At 42.1% G+C, this 23,592-nt stretch overlaps 1 protein-coding gene across 1 annotated transcript; it reads right to left on the bottom strand.

Moving 5' to 3' along the window:
• Positions 1-13,450: 13,450 nt before the first annotated feature.
• Positions 13,451-23,356, bottom strand: LOC141194341 (uncharacterized). Its single transcript, XM_073662241.1, has 5 exons — positions 23,228-23,356; positions 23,021-23,144; positions 22,840-22,937; positions 22,551-22,641; positions 13,451-15,788 (listed from the first exon to the last, which is right to left on the bottom strand). Exons 1-5 carry the CDS (start codon positions 23,252-23,254, stop codon positions 14,251-14,253), a joined length of 1,878 nt encoding a protein of 625 aa, XP_073518342.1. The 5' UTR covers positions 23,255-23,356; the 3' UTR covers positions 13,451-14,250.
• Positions 23,357-23,592: the final 236 nt, after the last annotated feature.

Here is a 23,592-nt window from a genome sequence, read left to right as displayed (position 1 = left end):
GGCCATGACTGTACAGTGGCCCTTGTGGCATCTGTGTGGATCGAGCTGAGGACAAAAATATCCCTCTTATCCCTATATTTCAGGGCAAACAGCTCTCCGTTGCGTACAGCCCCTGACTGCCCCTTTTGAAACTTTTGGTTGACCAATGGTTGTGGAAACCCCTGACGGTTTTTACGGATGGTCCCACAAGCCCCGATGTTGTGTTCAACCAGACTTTTAAATAGGGGTATGCTGGTGTAATAATTGTCCACATATAGATTGTAGCCTTTTTGAAAAAATTGACTTATCAGCTCCCAAACAATTTTTCCAGATGTCCCCAGATAAGTAGGGCATCCTGGTGGGTTTAGTTGGCTATCTTTCCCCTCATATATGCGAAAAGCGGATGTGTATCCGGTTGAACTTTCGCACATTTTATAGAGCTTTATTCCAAACCTTGCCCTTTTAGATGGGATAAATTGCTTGAGGTGCAGTCTTCCTTTGAATTTTACAAGGGACTCGTCTATAGAAATATTTTGTGTTGGGGTGTAGAGGCTTAAGAATTTTTCTGACAAATTTTCAATGATGGGTCTAATTTTATATAACCTGTCATGTTCTGGGGCATTTCTGGGCAGGCATTGACTATTGTCATTAAAATGCCAAAACCGCATGAGCATTTCATAACGGGTCCTAGGCAGAATGACTGAAAACATAGGGGTGGCTTGAACAGGGTGGTTGGACCAGTAGGATCGAATGCTCGGTTTTTTAACAAGCCCTATGGCAAATGTAAGTCCTAAAAAATTTTTTATTTCCGGGACATTAGTTGGTGTCCAGAAATTTGCCCTAGCATAGTAAGATCGGGGATTCTGGCTTATGAATTGGGTTGCATATAAATTTGTTTGCACGACAATATGCTCTAGCAAGCTGTCTGTAAAAAACAAATTAAAAAAATGAATTGGTCCAAAATCTTCCACCTCCACATTTATACCAGGAATGGCGTTGAAATCAGGGCTGAATGGAGCAGCCGAATCTGAAGCCTCCCATCTGGGAAATGCTAGATCATGTGGCAAAGCCCCTTGTACACTGGCGTGCGCCAATTCACTGGTAGCAGGGACAGCGCTTGTACTGGGCAGGGTTCCCTGATTTGGAGATGTTTCTCCAGTAGCGCTATTTGCCCCTATTGCTGTACTGGTCCTTGGGCTTGAGGATGGAACAGAATCACTGCTCATTTCTGGGCTCTCAGTGTCGCCGCTACTAAAGCCCTCAAAATCCATATCTCCATCTGAGATTGCGTTGTCATCAGTGTCAGAACACAGCAGGGCATACACCTCCTCTGCGGTATAAGTCTGACGGGCCATTTTATTTTTATATTTTTTGACTGGACTGAACGGACCGGACTGAAAGGACGGGACCGGACTGGACTGACCGGACTGATCTGACAGGACTGACTGACTGATCTGACAGGACTGACTTACTGATCTGACAGGACTGACTGGACTGATCTGACAGGACTGACTGACTGACAGATCTGACAGGACTGACTGACTGACAGATCTGACAGGACTGACTGACTGACAGATCTGACAGGACTGACTGACTGACAGATCTGACAGGACTGACTGACTGACAGATCTGACAGGACTGACTGACTGACAGATCTGACAGGACTGACTGACTGACAGATCTGACAGGACTGACTGACTGACAGATCTGACAGGACTGACTGACTGACAGATCTGACAGGACTGACTGACTGACAGATCTGACAGGACTGACTGACTGATCTGACAGGACTGACTGACTGACAGGACTGACTGACTGACAGATCTGACAGGACTGACAGGACTGACAGATCTGACAGGACTGACTGACTGACAGGACTGACTGACTGACAGAACTGACTGACTGACAGATCTGACAGGACTGACAGGACTGACTGACTGACAGATCTGACAGGACTGACTGACTGACAGATCTGACAGGACTGACTGACTGACAGATCTGACAGGACTGACTGACTGACAGATCTGACAGGACTGACAGATCTGACTGGACTGATCTGACAGGACTGACTGACTGACAGATCTGACTGGACTGACTGACTGACAGATCTGACAGGACTGACTGACAGATCTGACAGGACTGACAGATCTGACTGGACTGATCTGACAGGACTGACTGACTGACAGATCTGACTGGACTGACTGACTGACAGATCTGACAGGACTGACTGACTGACAGATCTGACAGGACTGACTGACTGACAGATCTGACAGGACTGACAGGACTGACTGACTGACAGATCTGACAGGACTGACTGACTGACAGATCTGACAGGACTGACAGGACTGACAGGACTGACTGACAGGACTGACAGATCTGACTGGACTGATCTGACAGGACTGACTGATCTGACAGACTCACTAACCCTAACTCTTACTTTCTTTTTTATTTTATTTTTTTTTTACTTTCACAGTGGCAAGGCTGACAGCTCTTGTCACACTGTTTCTCCTCTGCTCTCTCACTGAGATCGGAGGAGAAACTGCATTTATCAGGCAGATCGCCCGGGAAAGTTTGTTGCTAAAACAAACTTCCCTGGTGATCTCTCTGATTGCCTGGTGTGACGCTGACATCATCGAGACCTGAGCCAATCAGGTCTCGATGATGTCAGAGATCACAGCACCGGGATCCCCGCCACTGACAGGTATGTGGGGGGTCCAGATTGCCGACCACCGGCTGTCCCTATCTTTTAAATGCCGCGATCGCTATGGATCGCGGCATCTAGAAGATAGGAACAGGTTAACATCATGGGGACCTGATCGAATCAGGTCCCCATGATGCCACATGTCAGAGCTATCGCTCTGAACCGGTACCGCAGCGCTAGCAGGACCCTGGGGGTCCTGAGCGCTGCGGGACCACCCACCATTTTTAAACGTCGGGGCTGCACAGAGTCCAGGCAGCGCCGACATTTATGTACAGTGGGCGGTCCTGAACCGGTTAAGTCATGACACAAAACCCCGTTTTCACAAACAAAGGGAGGTTTTGGATCAACCCGGGAAGCAACAAGAGTTGTATCTTTTTCTTGTTCTTCCGCAAAAGAAGGGATATGCGTGTCTGTTCTTTGAACTGCTGAAACCTCGAGAGGTTCAGGTTCAAACACTTCTTCTCCTGTCAGGGCTGCCTCTTTGGCTAACATATCTGCGGTTGCATTTCCGACAGATAATTCATCATCAGACTTTTTATGGGCAGGAACTTTGACAATAGCAAAACCATTAGGGGTTTTTGAAGCTATTTCAAAAATTGTTTTCAGTGTGTCACTATGTACAAGAGTCTTGTTAGAAGAATCTACAGCCTCTTTTTTCCCAAACTGGCAGGTAATCTGTCAGTGAACTCACACCATAGGAGCTATCACTGTAGATTACAATGGGACACTGATCCTCAGCCTCATTCAGCTGTAGCACCATTTTTACTGCTTCTAGTTCTGCTCTCTGGGCTGAAAAATTACTCGGTAACTTGTGCTTTACCACCTGTCCTCTTGTGGGATAAAAAATGGCATATCCTGTATAATAGTGCCCATGTGAATAGAATCTGGAACCATCTACAAAGACTGCTTCATCTGTTACCTCTGCCTACCGTCTGAAAAGTGATGGAATCAGATCCTGAAATGACTGGAGACAATCATGAGTTTGCCCTTCATATTGCATCAACTGAGGAAGAACATATTTTGCTTTATAATCTACCTCAATTTGATTGGGAGACAATGACCGTAATCAATGGGCAAATCTCTGATGTGACACACCTGGGATATTTTTTTCAAAGAGAAGCTTTAGTGTAGAATGAGGAGTTTGCAGAATGATTTCGTTGAAACCAACAATGTGTTCAGTTGCTTTGACTGCAAAGTAGATGCCTACCAAGTGTCTGGCACAAGTTTCAAAAACTCTTTCAACAGATGAGAGAAGCTTAGAAAAATAGCCCAAAATTCTCCACTCTTCTACCTGCAATTGTAACAGAACAGCCGACACCGCTGTCTCTGATGTGTGAACTTGCAAAACAAATGGAGCTGAAGGATCTACTGTGGACAAAGCAGGTGCATTCTGTAAATTCATTTTCAATTGTTTAAATGAGGTTTGTTGTTCAACATCCCAAGGACCAAAATAATCATTATTTTCACCTTTCAAAAGATCATACAAAGGCCTGGCCTTATCAGCAAAATCCTCAATGAAATCCCTAGAATAGTTTACAAGACCCAAAAAATGTCACAATGCCTTGTGTGTGGCTGGGATTGGGAGAGAAGCGATCGCCTCTATTCTTTCCTGCCATGGCTGTCTATTTCCTGGGCTCAACAACACTCCCAGAAACCTGACCTCGGTCTGCATCAATTTGACCTTTTTAGTGTTCAATTTCAACCCTGCGTCATACAACAGTTCAAACAATTCTGCCAAAAGAGAAACATGTGACTCCTTATCCTCAGCAGACAACAGAATATCATCCACATATTGCAGTATGCAATCAGGCCTAGAAAATCTGGATAATACCTTTACCAACACCTGATGAAAAACACTAGGTGACAAATGTGCTCCTAGAGGTAACCTGCAAAACAGATATTGCTCATCCAAGAAAGTAAATGCAAATCTGTACTGACAGATCCTTTCAAGAGGTATACTGAAAAAAACATTACTGATGTGTAGTACAGAGAAATATTTTGCCTTTGCATTTAGCTTTGCCATCATGTCATGAGTATCGGCAACAATGGGAGCAACATTGGGAGTATGTTTAGTAAACATCCGCAAATCCAATATTATCAGATTTCAATACACCATAAAGGATTGTTACTTACAGAGTTAGCCTTAGGTATGACACCTTGAGCTAACAATTCCTGTATGATCTTAGACATAGAACCAATTGAATCTGGAGGCAATTTATACTGACGCTGTGGAGGAGGATCACGTCCTTCTACATTCACAATTACATCCTTCATTGTACCCGCCTCATTTCTGAACTGAGCCCAAAGAGAAGGGAAACATTGTACAATTTCAGTCAGTACCTCATCACCACCAGTTTCAGGCCATAAATGGTCTGATGACACAACATCATTCAAGCAAATGCTTCCAACATGGCTATATTCACTAGGGTCAATGAATACAGGTTTACATCCATTAGAATCTTTCCAGATCACTTGATTCCCTAGATCAATTACCATCCGAATCTCTGCATAAAATCTGTGCCAAGTATATTCTCAGAATCACGACAATGCCAAATGTCAATTCCTGTTTTGAATGAACCTGGTATTTCCCACATAACATTGGGAACGAGCTTTGCTTTAGTTTTTCCTTTTCCGCTGAATCCGATAATATTACAACATGAAGATTCTGGTTTTACCATCAAATCAAGGTTAGTAACACTTAATTGTGCCCCTGTATCAATAAGAAACACAGCACTTTGTTCTGCCAAAATCACATTGAGAAATGGACTTCCACAGTCATCCAATGTAACTCGAGTCACAAATTCCAATGAAAGGGGTGCAGACCAGTGTCCCTGGAATCTGACTCTTTCACTGTCATTTCTCTGATCTGTCTGATTAATGGAGCATATGGTGACTGTGTTTGTGTACTGTCAGCGTATGTGAGAGAATTGAATGGAGGGGCGGAAGGTTTGATGGATGATTTTAGAATAAGTCAGTTTTCCCTTCCAAGCTTACCTGTTCCCAGTGTACCTGCCTCTGATTCTGCCTTAAAAAATTTTCTGCATTGCCAATTTAAGGCTATGTGCCCATGTTGCAGAAATGAAGCAGAAAATTTCTGCTTCATTTCTGCAAGTCCTCTCCCGGAAAAATGCATGCGGAATTCCGCACGCGTTTATCGCGCGTTTTTCTCGCGTTTATCGCGCGTTTTCCACATGCGGAATTGCCTTGCGTTTTTTATGCATTGGACAAAGGCAATTCCGCTTGCGGAAACGCAAAATTAATTGACATGCTGCGGATTTTTGAACGCAGCATAAACGCTGCGGAAAAATCCGCAGCATGTGCATAGAACTTGTAGAATCCCATTGGGGACCATGGAGTGCGGATTACCAAGTGTTTTACAAGCGCTTCCGCTGCGGAAATTCCGCATCAAAAACGTTTGTAATCCGCAACGTGGGCACGCAGCCAAATTGTCCAGGTATACAACAAAAATAACAATTAATATTGCTCCTCTGTGTGATATTTTTACCTCTATGTTCAGTGTAATCTCAGTTCCTAGATGTTAATGTGGGTTTAGGTTTTGGTTGAGTTTTCTCTGATGTCAGCTGTCTATCTTTTTCCTTATGAACTACAGCTATTTTTGCCTTGACCTGATTCTGCTTCATGGATCTCCTAATTTTGTCGATAAAAGTCGTTGCCTCCTGCAATGATGTCTGAACACTAGTCAATTGCACTGAAACAGGATCTAGATACTTGAATTTTGTTACATACAATTTGATCATGGATGTTGGTTCCTCATTAGGCCCCACATCAGGCATCACCATTCTATAGGCCTGTTCAAATTTGACCAAAAATGCAAAGAGGTCATCATGGACACTCGCACTCAAATGACGCAAAATGTCAACTGAGGGAGACTCTCCTGTGGTAAATAATAGCAATTGTCTAAGTCTGTCTTCTTTTGTAGTATGTGTCAGTTCATTATCATCATTTAATCTGTGTGTGGTCTGTAATCTTTTTGCCATATGTGAGGGTAACCATACTCTGAATGTCTTGTTTTTTTGTTCGTTATTAAGGCTGCGTTCACACATTGCGTATTTCCCTGCGTTTTTTTACTTTGCGTATTTTCCTGCTTTTTTTACCTGCGTTTTTTTAAGCAGGTAAAAAAAGCACCTCCATTCACACACTGCATAAAAAAGCGCAGCAAAAAACGCAGTGTGAAAATGAAGGGTGACATGTGTACTGTCTGTGTCTGTGTGTCGTGTGTGTACTGTCTGTGTCTATGTGTCCTGTGTGTCCCTAGCAGTGTATGTACAGACTATGGGTACTCACCTACCCGATGGATGAGAGATGCGTCTGCTCCGTCCCGCGCTTGCAGCATCTGCCGTGAAGCGATCAGCAGACGGTCACGTGACCGGCTTGTAATCAGCTGACCGTCCGGTTACAAGCCGGTTAGCTAACAGCTGATCGGCTCACCGGCAGATGCTGGAAGCGCGGGATTGGAGCGGACCGGGCGCCTCTCCCCTGACATCGGGTAGGTGAGTATCCATCCTGCGCCTCCGTAAAAAAGCGATGGAATTACGCAGTGTGTGAACACCGCTGCGTAATTCCATCGCTTATAATGGGCACAATAGAGAGAAAGCGCGGGACGCAGCTGCGTAAAGAATTGACTTGCCAATTCTTTACGCAGCTGCGCTTTCTCGCTGCGTAAAATCACACAGTGTCTGAACGGCAAAGTGAATTTCCCATTCACTTTGCTGGCAGACACAAGGCACATTGCGTATTTTCAAAAAGAGCGTGCAAAAAAGCACGCGAAAATACGCAATGTGTGAACGCAGCCTAAGATTGAATTTATCTGTATTGGATTCAAAAATGTCAGCATTATCAAAAGCATCCATCTTCTCATTGTAATTTGGAATGTCTTTTACAATTTTCATTAATTGATCCGTGCTGCTCTGTCATGTAATTTTTTTCTTTCTAATTCATTTCCCTGTAAACTTTCTACTGAAATATCTGGATCTTGTGTGTCTGGTAAAAATGATGTGGAGGCACTTTCTTCACTTTTACTATTTAATCTTGTATTTACAGAAACCTTTTTTATGTCTTGGTGTATTTTGGACAATAACTCTGTCCGAGTATAAATTTGATCCAATTGTTCAATATGTTCTGCCAAAATCAAGCAATTTGGATAATCAAAGTAATCCCCGTCAGTGTCCTGTGTCTCAGTATGACTGGTCTCTTGTGTCTCAGTATGACTGGTCTCTTGTGTGTCCACCTGTTTGTCAGTATGACTGATGTCTTGTGTGATAATCCATGCTTTCTGTGTGTCAGTTTTTTCAAAGACTAAATTAGGCTATGTGCCCACGATGCAGAAATGCTCCGGATTTTTCCTGAGTGTTTCTGCATCTACCTGGCAGAAAAAACGCAAGCGGATTGTACATGCGGATTTTACATGCGGATTGTACATGCGGATTTTACATGTGGATTGTACATGCGGATTGTACATGCGGATTGTACATGCGGATTATACATGCATTTTCCTGCCAGGGACAAGCGGATGTGAAGCGTTCTTCACATGCATTTCTGCATGCGGGTTGACAAGTGCTTTCCAAGCGTTTTTAGCATCACTTGGAAAGTGCTTGTCAACTTGGTCACACTATATAAATCCATGCAAACCTTTATTCTTTATATAGTGTGACCTTAAAGAATGGTTAAAAATAAAAAAATAAAATCTATACTTACAGTACCTTCCGATGGCCCCCGGAGTCTTGCTTCGCTCGGTCCTGGCTGCCGGCAGATCGCAGTACACTGCACTGAAGGACCTGCTGTCACATGATTATGACAACAGCCCAGGTCCTACAGTTCACTGCGAGCTGCATGGGAGGACGAGCGCAGCGGGGGCCATCAGAAGGTAAATATAACATTTATTTTATTCTTTTTTTACAGGTACTATGGTACCTGGGTCCGGAGGAGAGTCTCCTGTCCTCCACACCCGGGTACCATCCGCATATTGGAACGCGTGGAATGTGCATGTACAGATCCAGTGATGCGGATTCCATGCGTTTCAATGCAAGTCAATGGCGGCGAAAACGCAGTACTTCCGCAAAATAATTGGTAGTGCTGCGTTTTTTTCCGCAATGATAATCCGCAGCGGAAATTTCCACGGCATGTGCATAGCACATGCAGATTATCATTGGGGAACATGGCAGACCTTCTACCATGCGTTTTTTTAAGCGTTTCTGCAGCGTTTTTGTCGCTGCGGAAACGTTTAAAAAACACATCGTGGGCACACAGCCTTATTGTACACACAGACCATATGCACCTTTTATCAATACTAAGATTCTCTGCTTCACACTGGCTATACAAATAGACCATAATTGTGCATCTGTATGACTATGAACAAACTTAAACTGTATGTTACTTTTCTTAGGATAGTCATGAATAACATCCATTTCTCACCTATGGAATGGCTTTTCCTCTCCTGGATTGATCCAATCGTCAATGGATGGTCCTTTGTGGCTTTTCTGTGTTCCGCAGATCTCCAAGTGGTTGTATGCTGGGAGACACACTCCTCACCGTCCTGTAGATTCCGTCTGATCCTTGTGAATATGTGGAATTCCTGAGACTTGGACAAGTTTGTTTTTTTTTGCCTGACCCTGCTCTGTCCACTTCTATGGAAGCAGTGGTGTAATGTCTGACCCCGCTCTGTACACTTCTATGGAAGCAGTGGTGTAATGCCTGACCCCGCTCTGTTCAATTCTATGGAAGCAGTGGTGTAATGCCTGACCCCGCTCTGTTCAATTCTATGGAAGCAGTGGTGTAATGTCTGACCTCGCTCCATCCACTTCTATGGGAGCAGTGGTGTAATGTGTGACCCCGCTCCGTCCACTTCTATGGAAGCAGTGGTGTAATGCCTGACCCCGCTCTGTTCACTTCTATGGAAGCAGTGGTGTAATGTCTGACCCCGCTCTGTTCACTTCTATGGAAGCAGTGGTGTAATGTCTGACCCCGCTCTGTTCACTTCTATGGGAGCAGTGGTGTAACATACATACATTAGAAACTGTGTATGTAATTCCATCCTGTGTGATACACTCTGCTGAGCTCAATATCTAATCCCATAATGTGATACACTACACTTAGTCCTGTATCTAATAGCAGCATGTGTTACTCTAAGCGTATCTAATCGTGCATGTGATACAGTCCACATATCTAACCCCAGTTTATGATGCAGCGAGCAGCACCATCTATCAGGATCAGGTCTGCCGGTCATCCTCAGTGACACTGTGCTTGTCAGTATCTCTTGCGGTCACCAACAAAATGTGCGATACTCCCCAGACCGGTGTATCTAATCCCGTCATAGTGTGCTATATTCCCTGGACCGATGTATCTAATCCCGTCGTGTGCGATACACCCCGGACTGGTGTATCTAATCCCATCATGTGATACACTACACATATCTAGATATAGGGCTCAGTGTAGTGTATCATGTGCTGTGAATAATCCCAGTGTGTGTAACACTCCGCGTATTGTTATGGTAAATATTTATACTTTGCTTTATTATTTTAGGCAATTAAATCTACCTATATATTTTTGCTAATTTAATATTAGCCTTATAAGTGTTACTCATAAAAGCGATAACACGGCATTGTATGAAATATAGAGCTGTCTTCGTGTTAAGCTTTCCTTAGTTTTTAAAAGTATAGTAAATTAGACGGAGCTGCTTTCAAGGACGACTGTTATTTCCAATTAAAATACTTTCTTTCTTAGGTAATGTTAGCCACCCCTGTCTTCTGGGGGTGTAATAAAGTACTTGTTGCTTGGGTTCTGAGGGCAGACAAGAATTGTACACTCAGACACTGGCTGTGTGTTATTTTATTTCTCCGATGCATCGTATTTATTTATTTAATTTGAACCAAAAATTGAAGATTTGGGAGATAATTATCTCAATCCAAATTCTTGGAAGGGCTACCACGACAGTATCTAACCCCAGCTTATGATACAGAGAGCAGCACTAACAGAAGTGGCGCTGCCGGCCGTCCTCGGTGACACTGTACTTGTCAGTATCACTGGCAGTCACCAACAAAATGGCTCCACACTGTGATCCTATGCTTCATCCTCTCTTATCCTGTTACAAACACCCAGAAGGGGAGGAGAGGAGCGACATCACACACATGAGAGCAGATCCAGCCCACATTTACTGCAGTCGTAATGTGAGCTAGTTGTACACTAGGTTTTCATGGCAAATTTCAGCAGCTCTTCCCCCTAGTGTTTAAAAGTGGAAATACCAAACCTTGTTAAATTTTTCATATTTTACTTCATTAAAAACAAATGATATTTAAAAAAAATCAAAACATTAATACTTTACATTTTTTTAATTGTTTACATTTTTTATGCCACCTTCCCTTTAATCATCTAATTGCTGTAGTTACTATTGACAGCAGCATCTAAGGAGTTAAACAGTCATGGTCGGTTCCAACACTGATTGTGGCCAATGCAGCAAGTTGTCAGCTATAGTGTACAGCTGGACTGTCACCGGTTGGAGGACGCTAGTCTCTTATATCTCAGGTCAGTAAAGAAGTACTGGTGGTCATTAAGGGGTTAATTATGTTATATGTTTTTGTATAATTTGTTAATAACATATATAGTTTCTCCCCATCGGAGTTATTTTTGATGGTCAACAAAATTGATTTTCCAGTAATTAATTTTTCATTTTTCACACTCTTGGTATGAGAATAACTTCTCCCGCTGTGGGAATTTTGATGTTTAAAGGGATTGTCCAAGTAGTGGACAAACATTCCACATGTTTGACCCTAAAATAAAAACAATTATTGACAGAAATATTTCACTTTCTACCAAGTGAGATAGGAGATCATCTGAATTCCGGAGTAAAAATCTGTTTATTTTGTTTAACAAGGAGACAAGTGATATACTCAGCGGGCTGTCTGACGCTAATTCATTCCGATCAAGCTTATACAGGCAATGCAAAATATACACAATCAGATATGACAGGCAGCTAAAACTAATACTCGCTGCCGACTATAGATAATATTCTAAGCATACTGTGCTTCAAAAGATACGGTTACTGCTTCTACACATACAGTGGTGTGAAAATGTTTCCCCTTCCTGATTTCTTATTCTTTTGCATGTTTGTCACTTAAATGTTTCAGATCACCAAACAAATTTAAATGTTAGACAAAGATAACACAAGTAACCACAAAATGCAGTTTTAAATGAAGGTCTTTATTATTTAGGGAAAAAGAAAGCCAAACCTACAAGACCCTGTGTGCAAAAGTGATAGCCCCCTAAACCTAATAACTGGTTGAGCCACCCTTCGCAGCAACAACTGGAATCAAGCGTTTGCAGTTTGGCAATAAGTCTTTTACAACGCTCTGGAGGAATTTTGGCCACTCATCTTTGCTAAATTTTTGTAATTCAGCCACATTGGAGGGTTTCCGAGCATGAACCACCCTTTTAAGGTCATGCCACAGCATCTAAATCAGATTAAAGTCAGGACTTTGACTAGGCCACTCCAAAATCTTAATTTTGTTTTTCTTAAGTCATTCAGAGGTAGGTGGATTTGCTGGTGTGTTTTGGATCATTGTCCTGATGCATAACCCAAATGCACTTCAGCTTGAGGTCACGAACAGATGGCTGGACATTCTCCATCAGGATTTTTTTGGTAGACAGCAGAATTCATGGTTCCATTTACCACAGCAAGTCTTCCAGGTCCTGAAGCAGCAAAACAGCCCCAGACCATCACACTACCACCACCACCATATTTTACTGTGGGTATGATGTTCCTTTTCTGAAATGCTGTGTTACTTCTACGCCAGATGTAATGGCACATTCACCTTTCAAAAAGTACAACTTTTGTCCTGTCAGTCCACAGTGTATTCTCCCAAAAGTCTTGGGGGATCATCAAGATTTTTTCTGACAAAACTGAGAAAAGCATGTTCTTATTGCTTAGCAATGGTTTTAGTCTTGGAACTATGCAATGCAGGCCATTTTTGCCCACTGTCTTTCTTATGGTGGAGTCATGAACACTGACCTTAACTGAGGCAAGTGAGCTCTGCAGTTCTTTGGATGTTGTTGCAGGGTCTTTTGTGACCTCTTGGATGAGTGGCCGCTGCGCTCTTAGAGTAATTTTGGTGGGCAGGTTGACCACTGTTCCATGCTTTTGCCTTTTGTGGATAATGGTTCTCACAGTGGTTCGCTGGAGTCCTAAAGCTTTAGAAATGGCTTTATAACCTTTTCCAAATTGATCGATCTCAATTACTTTTTTTTCTCATTTGTTCTTGAATTTATTTGGATCGCGGCATGATGTCTAGCTTTTGAGGATCTTTTGGTCTACCTCACTTTGTCAAGCAATTCCTATTAAAGTATTTTCTTGATTGAGAACAGGTGTGGCAGGAATCAGGCCTGATTGTGGCTAGGGAAATTTAACTCAGGTTCCCAAAGATGTTATAAACCACAGTTAATTTAAGTTTTAAGTGGGGGGGGGGGGGGGGGGGTGTGTGTGTGTGTGTGTGTGTGTGTGTGTGTGTGTGTGTGTGTGTGTGTGTGTGTGTGTGTGTGTGTGTGTGTGTGTGTGTGTGTGTGTGTGTGTGTGTGTGTGTGTGTGTGTGTGTGTGTGTGTGTATAGGAGTGGGGCCTTTTTTACACAGGGCCCTGGAGCTTTGGATTTCTTTTTCCCTTAATAATAAAATACCTTCATTTAAAAACTGCATTTTGTGTTTACTTGTGTTATCTTTGTCTAATATTTACATCTTATGATCTGAAACATTTAGGTGAGACAAATATGCAAAAGAATAAGAAATCAGGACGGGGCAAACACTTTGTTTTACACAACTGTATCTCAGAATGTTAGATGCTTCTGACCGCAAAGAGCATGACTGAAAAGTAGACCTGTTATGATCTTTTGATAAACCTATATTTCTATAACTAAGGATTCAAATCTCTATTAATGAACACACTGAATATATACATAATGGATAAACAATATACTTATTACAAAAATTATTATAAGAATTATACAAACCTCCCATACTTGTGCCGTTCCATCGGTGTCAGCACTTGTGTTCCCGGGGCTCAGGTCAGGTTGTTGCACCATGTGAGCCCAATCAGCGCTGGCGTCACATTTAACGAGGCCAAACAGGAGGAATGACAAAGCATTGTCCAAGTAGTGGACAACCCCTTTAAGAATCGAGAGCAGAAGAAAATACAGCTTCAATGATCCTCTTAAAACACTGCTTTATTGAGTAAATATAAAAATCTGAGATAACAGCATGGATGTTACTACCCTAGAGGGGGAAATATTTTCTAGCAGACACGTTTCAGACAGTAAGGTCTTTAGTCATTGAAGCTGGATTTTTTTCTGCTCTCGATTCGTATTCCTGCTGCACGGCTGGTTTCCTGAGCTTTGGATTCCTCAATGGGTGAGCTGACTTAATTTGTTTTTTTTCTTAGTAACCCCTTTAAGAAGATACAATTTTCGATTAAAACATTTCCAAAATTCTGAACATGAAAAGGGGCTTTTCTCCTCTGTGGCTTCTCTGATGTTTATTAAGAATTGATTTCCATGTAAAACATCTCCCACATTAAGAACATGAAAAAGGCTTCTCCTCTGTGTGAATTCTTTGGTGACTAAGAAGTGATGATTTCTTCACAAAACATTTCCCACATTCTGAACAGGAAAAAGGCTTCTCCCCTGTGTGGGTTCTCTGATGTCTGATAAAACTAGCCATGTGTGTAAAACATTTTCCACATTCTGAGCATGAGAAAGGCTTCTCCCCTGTGTGGATTCTCTGATGATTAACCATAACCGATTTATAGTTAAAACATTTCCCACATTCTGAACAGGAAAAAGGTTTCTCCCCTGTGTGGGTTCTCTGATGATTATAAAGCCCCGATTTCTGGTTAAAACATTTTCCACATTCTGAACAGGAAAAAGGCTTCTCTCCCGTGTGGATTCTCTGGTGATTAACCATAACCGATTTATGGTTAAAACATTTCCCACATTCTGGACATGAAAAAGGCTTCTCTCCCGTGTGGATTCTCTGGTGATTAACCATAATCGATTTATGGTTAAAACATTTCCCACATTCTGGACATGAAAATGGCTTCTCCCCTGTATGAGTTCTCTGGTGTATAACTAAATCTGATTTTAGGTTAAAACATTTCCCACATTCTGAACAAGAAAAAGGCTTCTCCCCTGTGTGAGTTCTCCGATGTCTATAAAGCCCTGATTCCTGTTTAAAACATTTTCCACATTCTGAACAGGAAAAAGGTTTCTCCCCTGTGTGAGTTCTCTGGTGATTAACCAAAACCAATTTATGGTTAAAACATTTTCCACATTCTGAACAGGAAAAAGGCTTCTCCCCTGTGTGAGTTCTCTGGTGTATAGCTAAATCTGATTTTAGGTTAAAACATTTCCCACATTCTGAACAGGAAAAAGGCTTCTCCCCTGTGTGAGTTCTCTGGTGATTAATCAAAACTGATTTATGGTTAAAACATTTCCCACATTCTGAACATGAATAAGGCGTCTCCCCTGTGTGGATTCTCTGATGTATAACAAGCTCTGATTTGTAGTTAAAACCATTCCCACATTCTGAACAGGAAAAAGGCTTCTCCCCTGTGTGGGTTCTCTGGTGATTAATCAAAACTGATTTATGGTTAAAACATTTCCCACATTCTAAACAGGAAAAAGGCTTCTCCCCTGTGTGAGTTCTCTGGTGATTAATCAAAACTGATTTATGGTTAAAACATTTCCCACATTCCAAACATGAAAATGTCTTCTCCCCTGTGTGAGTTCTCTGCCTCGCAAGATCTGATCTGCAAATTTTTTCTTGTTTAAGAAGAGTATTTCTATATTCTGAACGTGAAAATGGCTTCTTTGCTTTAGGAGCAGTTCGTTTTTTAATGCTTATTTTGCAACTTTGATTTTCCTTAGTAGTCGCTAATGAATCAGAAGACAGGACCTGTTTCAAAGGATTAGATGATTGATCTTTGCTGTGAAGGGATGATGGTATATCTGGAGTAATGGCATTCATTTCAATTGCATCTTGTTGGATCTCAATCTCATGTGATTTAAAAATTGAAGATGTCAGTTGTCCTTCTGATCTCCAGGTACAGTCATCTGACAAGAATAAAATTAAGTATTATTTTTGAATAAAATATTCTTACATTTTTTTAACATTTTTACTTAAAGTGTCTGTAAAAATGGCAAGCTACGTAAAAAAAAAAAAAAAAAAAAAAAAAAAAAGAATTATTCACCAAGTACAGTTCACAGTCTAAAAGACTGTGCCCAAACCACATTTAGCATTCATGTATTTGGCATTACTATAGTGAGAAGAACCCACTTAATTTATCTGGGCACTGTGTGTTGGGTAATAAAATGGCATTTTTGCAATTTTTACTCTCCAACATCCACTGCGTGCTAATTTAGGGAAAGTGCCTGTGGAGTCAAAATAGTCACTACTCCTATAGATTAATTCCCAAGATGGAGTCACCTTATGGGGATTTCTACTGCTCTGGTTTTCTTTCATTTTGTCATATCAAGGTTTCTGCAAATGGTGTGTCCCATTTTCTCTGGGATCTGCTCCTGCAACGTCTGCTTCTCTCACCAGGAGCCTTATTCATCCTGCAGGTGGCGCTGGTGATGGAGGAGACGTCGGAACCAGAAGCTCTGGAGGCGCAGGCTCTGTCCAGCCATTAAGATTAGGGTTGCTGGGACCAGTAGTACCATCCAGTCTGGCAGTATGGGTGTGTGTGCTGTCCAGCTGGAGTAATCTGCTCCCTGCTTCAGCCATTTGGAAAGCACCGCACCCTACTAAAGCTGGAAGCATATTGCCGGAAGCTGCCAGATACAGCCTTGTTCTCCTCTGGTTCAGTCCTCTGTGCTCAGCTCCCGGCTTGTGTATTTGTTTCCTGTTGTGACCTCGGCCCGTTTACGGACTACTCGTTTCTTCTGATTTTGTATTTTCTCTGCCCTCCTGGTTCTGACCCGAATACCTGACTATTCTTCCCATCTGACACAACAGAACAGCAGGTAACACAGTGGCCCAAGCTAGGGGTCTCTGTGTAAGTCCAGATCCATGTAGAGGGGTTAAAGAGAATCTGCCACCCCCTGGGAGATTTGAGACCTATAGTATGGGCATACAGGTTATAGAAAAGTAGATCTATACATGCCTGTATGGCCCATAGTAGAGGTCTGCTTGCAGTGAAATGGAGTTTTATAAAATCCGTTATCACATGCTTGGCGTCCCCCGGACGCCAAGAAGTCCCCGCCTATCTGCTTATTTAGCATGTTCCCCACCTCCTCTGCACGTCACAGGACCCTGTGACGTGCACTCTTGTCACTCACTTCCTGCGTATGCGCAATGCCACGTTCACATCAGGAGCGCTTTGTTTCCTCCCGGCCCGTTTGTCTCTGCACTGCTCCGCAGTGTTCTGGTGCGCAGGCTCCCCGATGCAGCCTCCCCGGTGCACCAGAACACTGCGGGACAGTGCAGAGACAAACGGGCTGGGAGGAAACAAAGCGCTCCCGATGTGAGCGTCGCAACGCGCATGAGTGGGAAGTGAGTGACAAGAGCGCACATCACAGGGCCCTGTGACGTGCAGGGGAGGGGGGGGGGGACATGCTAAATAAGCAGATAGGCAGGAATTTCGGGGCTAACTAAAGAGATAGGCGGGGATTTCTGGGCTAACTAAAGAGATAGGCGGGGATTTCTTGGTGTCCGGGGGACGCCAAGCATATGAAGACAGATTTTATAAAACTCAATTTCACTGCAAGCAGACCTCTACTATGTGCCCTACAGGTATGTATAGATTTACTTTTCTATAACCTGTATGACCATATTAGAGGTCTCACATCTCCCAGGGGACGAGAGCTTTCCTTTAAAGAAGTTAAAGGGGTGATGGGCAAAACTGTGACTATAGACCATAACACATCTACTGAAGAACTGAAGAAATCAAGCTGAACAGGCTTCTTTAGTAAAAAAAATGAGTAAATAGTGGTGAAACCTCTCGGGGGTAATTAGAGCATGTGGCTCTTGGCAATCTAAATTATCGCTAAGTGCCAATATTTTCTGTCAGATGAGTTTCAAGAAGAAATATTAGACATTTTAAATGAACTTTTTATAATAGTGCAGAGCTGAGGTGTCTTATATTTAGACCTCGGGCATTGGGAAGAGGTAATGGAGACCTTTTTTTAAAGACTACCAGGGAGTTACAGATTCACATAAGTGAGGCCGGCCGATCCCACCACAATCAAACTATCATAGAGAATGAACCTGGAAAAAAAGACATAAAAAATATGTTACATCCTCAACAAGAACATATGTATGAGGGGAGAACTCCAACATTAAAGCGGACTTACACTTATTTATGATGGACCACTGGAGCTACAATAACCTGATCAGAAGAGTAGAGAAAGTATTAGTGCCCCCATTTCAGGAGAGATTGTGCAGTAATCTGAATTCCTTAGGATTGAAAACATAATGTAATTTATGACGTGAAGTGAATCCAACATAGCTAGTATAAATTGGGAAGGGTAAGTAGAAAGGGAAAGATGTGTGAATAAAATTTAACTTTTATTAATATAATTAAAAAACTCTTATTATTTAAACTTTTTGTGAATAAATATTCATACATCAAATGATGTATATAGGGCTACTGCTGTGTAGTTATAAGCAGTTCTAGCCCACAAGTTACTTATTTCAAATGTGAGGACACAAGAATAAATTATCCACAGCCGATGTCCCTATAATTATTGGCTGGGTGTTATAAATTGTGTGTCCCAAGTATCCCAACACTCTTCGTCATAAGGTTTAATAATTGTAAATTCCATATGTGGGATGCCGGAAAAATGTGAGGGATAATGGTTGATTCTCCACCAGTGAGCCTTAATGGCTTCTTATATTCTCTGCACTGTTAGTGAATTATTAACAGTATACAAAAATAAGATATTATACTTGTGCGATCTCACTGCTATAGATGACATTAAAGAGACAGCTATATAACTGAACTTGCATCTATGGGCCAAGCACTAATCTAATGTGGGTAATATATGCGGTTAATACCGCTGATCTGTCCAATCATACCCATAAAGATAAGAGTGCTCATTTACTCCCACCGCATATACATCCTAGCTGTGTGCGAGTGGTCTGCTTGCAGTCACTGTTATTTGTTGCAGAGATTAAACGTACAGATAACTGCCAGTGTGTATCATTAGCTTCACGTGGAGATCAAAGCACACTATCTCCCCCACAGCGTTCTCACTCAAGTTACGTGCAGGTAATCTGCACGCTGTCAATGCAGCTTCATATATTGAGCCGGCAGGATAAAAGTAATTTACTGTAGAGATCGTGCAGTTAGCTGCCAGTTTGTATCACTGGCTAGAGCACGTGGAGAGCAAAACACCTTATCTCCCCTTAGAAAAAGCCGGTAATCACGGCGAAACGCGCGTCAGGGATGTTTACTCTTATATTCTAAATGTGGTGACACACTCCAGGATCCACACACCACTCTTTGTCATGTTAGGTGCCGTTGTTATCTCACTCTAATCTCTGATCTCTACTCTGCCGGCTTAATATACAAAGCGGCAGTGACCGCGTGCAGGTTATCTGCACGCAATCTGAATGAGAACGCTGTCGGGGAGATAAGGTGTTTTGCTCTCCACGTGCTCTAGCCAGTGATACAAACTGGCAGCTAACTGCACGATCTCTACAATAAATTACTTTTATCCTGCCGGCTCAATATATGAAGCGGCATTGACAGCGTGCAGATTACCTGCACGTAACTTGAGTGAGAACGCTGTGGGGGAGATTGGGTGCTTTGATCTCCACGTGAAGCTAATGATACACACTGGCAGTTATCTGTACGTTTAATCTCTGCAACAAATAACAGTGACTGCAAGCAGACCACTCGCACACAGCTAGGATGTATATGCGGTGGGAGTAAATGAGCACTCTTATCTTTATGGGTATGATTGGACAGATCAGCGGTATTAACCGCATATATTACCCACATTAGATTAGTGCTTGGCCCATAGATGCAAGTTCAGCTATATAGCTGTCTCTTTAATGTCATCTATAGCAGTGAGATCGCACAAGTATAATATCTTATTTTTGTATACTGTTAATAATTCACTAACAGTGCAGAGAATAAAAGAAGCCATTAAGGCTCACTGGTGGAGAATCAACCATTATCCCTCACATTTTTACGGCATCCCACATATGGAATTTACAATTATTAAACCTTATGACGAAGAGTGTTGGGATACTTGGGACACACAATTTATAACACCCAGCCAATAATTATAGGGACATCGGCTGTGGATAATTTATTCTTGTGTCCTCACATTTGAAATAAGTAACTTGTGGGCTAGAACTGCTTATAACTACACAGCAGTAGCCCTATATACATCATTTGATGTATGAATATTTATTCACAAAAAGTTTAAATAATAAGAGTTTTTTAATTATATTAATAAAAGTTAAATTTTATTCACACATCTTTCCCTTTCTACTTACCCTTCCCAATTTATACTAGCCATCTGTATCAGTGGTGACCACTAGTGTGAATTCTGTCCATTATTTCAATCAGTATTTTATGCAAGTGAATCCAACATACCAGGGCTCGAGCCATGCCAACACATTCATGCAGGTGTAAATATTACAGTATATTACAGCTATCAGCCTCGCACAGCTTAGAGATACAGGTGCTTCTCAATAAATTAGAATATCATCAAAAAGTTAATTTATTTCAGTTCTTAAAAAAAGTGAAACTCATATTATATAGTCATTACAAACAGAGTGATCTATTTCAAGTGTTTATTTCTGTTAATGTTGATGATTATGGCTTACAGCCGATGAAAACACAAAAGTCATTATTTCAGTAAATTAGAATAATTAACAAAAAACACCTGCAAAGGCTTCCTATGCGTTTAAAAAGGTCCCTTAGTCTGTTTCAGTAGGCTCTACAATCATGAGGAAGACTGCTGACTTGACAGATGTCTAGAAGGCAGTCATTGACACACTCCACAAGGAGGGTAAGCCACAAAAGGTCATTGCTAAAGAAGCTGGCTGTTCACAGAGTGCTGTATCCAAGCATATTAATGGAAAGTTGAGTGGAAGGAAAAAGTGTGGTAGAAAAAGGTGCACAAGCAACCTGGTTAACTGCGGCCTTGAAAGGATTGTTAAGAAAAGGCCATTCAAAAATTTGGGGGGAGATTCACAAGAAGTGGACTTCTGCTGGAGTCATTGCTTCAAGAGCGTCAACACACATAGACTTATCCAGGACATGTGTTACAAGTGTCGCATTCCTTGTGTCAAGCCAGTCATGACCAACAGACAACGCCAGAAGCGTCTTACCTGGGCCAAGGAGAAAAAGACCTGGTCTGTTGCTCAGTGGTCCAAGGTGTTGTTTTCAGATGAAAGTAAATTTTGCATTTCATTTGGAAATCAAGGTCCCAGAGTCTTGAGGAAGAGTGGAGAGGCCACAATCCAAGCTGCTTGAGGTCTAGTGTGAAGTTTCCACAATCCGTGATGGTTTGGGGAGCCATGTCATCTGCTGGTGTAGGTCAGCGTAGCCGTCTACCAGGACATTTTACAGCACTTTATGCTTCCCTCTGCCGACAAGTTTTTTGGAGATGGAAATTTCATTCTCCAGCAGGACTTGGCACCTGTCCACACTGCCAAAAGTACCAATACCTGGTTTAAAAACAACAGTATCACTGTGCTTGATTGGCCAGCAACTCGCCTGACCTTAACCCCATAGAGAATCTATTATAGAGAATCTATGGGGTACTGTCAAGAGGAGGATGAGAGACACCCGACCCAACAATGCAGACGAGGTGAAGGCTGTTATCAAAGCAACCTGGGCAGCTATAACACCTCAGCAGTGCCACAGGCTGATCGCCTCCATGCCACGCCGCATTGATGCAGTAATTGATGCAAAAGGATCCCCGACCTGAGTGCATTTACTAAACATACATTTCGGTGGGACATCATTTCGGATTTTAAAAACATTTTTCAAGCTGTTGTTATAAAGTATTCTAATTTACTGAGATAATGACTTTCATGTTTTCATTGGCTATAAGCCATAATCATCAACATTAACAGAAATAACACGTGAAATAGATCACTCTGTGTGTAATGACTCTATATAATATATGAGTTTCACTTTTTTGAATTACTGAAATAAATTAACTTTTTGATGATATTCTAATTTATTGAGAAGCACCTGTATATCATGGCACAGGTGTAATGTTTTTTGCATAGTTAATCGCGATCCTGTATGAAGTCAGTCGGTTTTAAAAGAAATTGAAAAATCAGGACAAAAGGGAAACTCTGTTGTTATTGTACAGAAATTCACACTTGTCCCTCACTGCACGTTTAATGTTGTCGATCATAAAAGTGAAGTTTGGTCATTAAAACTGGACCTGGTCTTGTAGGGACCATATTCAGCAGCACAGAAGGGAGAGAAAGTAGATTCATCCAATAAGATATCAGGGTTCTAGGAAGCCAACAGCATCATTACCCTCCGCTTTCTCTTACAGGCCCATCATAATATTTTCTTCAAGTGATTTTCTAAACTGTCTGTACATTCTACGTACATTGTCATCTGGTTTTGTAGTTTACAGATCTGAGGAGGTAATGGTCAGCGTCTTCTAATCACAGGGAGTAGGTGGATCCTCCAAGTTATAAGTTCTATAGAAAAGGGCTTTCAATAGCCAAAATCATTTGAACAGTTTTGGGTGGAGGAGAATGTTGTGGTCTAGAGGCAAAATGGTGATCACACGATTGTGATACGGCCGGACTACACAACCGATAAAGCAGCCACAGCCGGTGACTTACAAGAATCTGAAACTTCTCTGCATTTAGTGGTTACTACTCACCTGGGAGGTTATCTGTAGGAATCATCTCTTTACACCGCTCATCACCCCTCACATATGTCTCTGTAGTATTCATATGGGTCAGATCTTCAACCTGAAACAAATATTGTAAAAGTCACAGACAGATGGAGAAGTCTCATCTATGATCAGCTCTAATCCTGCCATCTCCACCGTTCTCATTACACAAGTATAAAACATATAATACTTGTGGATAAAACAAGACTGAGCACAAGATCTTCACAGCTGTCTACACATCATAGGGGAGATCTCATGACACCTTCTCTCCATCTACCTGATGATCCTGAGGAGCATTGGGATCTTCTTGTTTGCAGTCCTGTGGAAGAAGAGGACGACGACATCTCTCTGGTGTTGTCCTCTTACTGGATAAAACTGGAGGAAACACATATATGGACTGAATTCATTCTTTACATACAGATAATTATAGGCCGTGTGTATTTAGTCCTGTCTATTACCTGGTGATGTGAGGGGCTGAGGAACCTCCATCATGATGTCCTTGTACAGATCTTTGTGTCCTTCTAAATACTCCCACTCCTCCATGGAGAAATAGACTGCAACATCCTGACACCTTATAGGAACCTGACATATACAATGATACAGTCAACCCACCGATCCCTTCATAGCGTTACTGTATAATGTCCCAGCATTCCCAGCAGTGTCACCTCTCCAGTCAGCAGCTCAATCATCATGTAGGTGAGTTCTAGGATCTTCTGGTCATTGATGTCCTCATGTATGAAGGGGTGAGATGGAGGCCCCGTGATTGGGCTCAGGGGTCTTCCCCATCCCTCAGACACAGGGTCCTGACAGTGCTCACTAGAGGTCTTCACTACTGTGTAATCCTGGTTATGGAGAGACACAATAATAAATCTCACTCCAGACATTTCCAGAGTCCTCACCTCTCCAGTTCTGTCCATCTGTTATTCCCATAGATAAGAATGATGTAATGTGACGTCATCAGAATCTCTCACCTCTCCAGTAAGCCGGAAGAGGATCTCTAGGGTGAGGTGTAATATCCTCTCCGCCATCT

The sequence above is a fragment of the Phyllobates terribilis genome, unplaced genomic scaffold (genome assembly GCF_046119375.1).
Source record: "Phyllobates terribilis strain yellow unplaced genomic scaffold, ASM4611937v1 Scaffold_69__1_contigs__length_7402412, whole genome shotgun sequence".
Taxonomy (NCBI): Eukaryota; Metazoa; Chordata; class Amphibia; order Anura; family Dendrobatidae; genus Phyllobates; species Phyllobates terribilis.
This window is presented reverse-complemented; position numbering and strand designations above follow the sequence as displayed.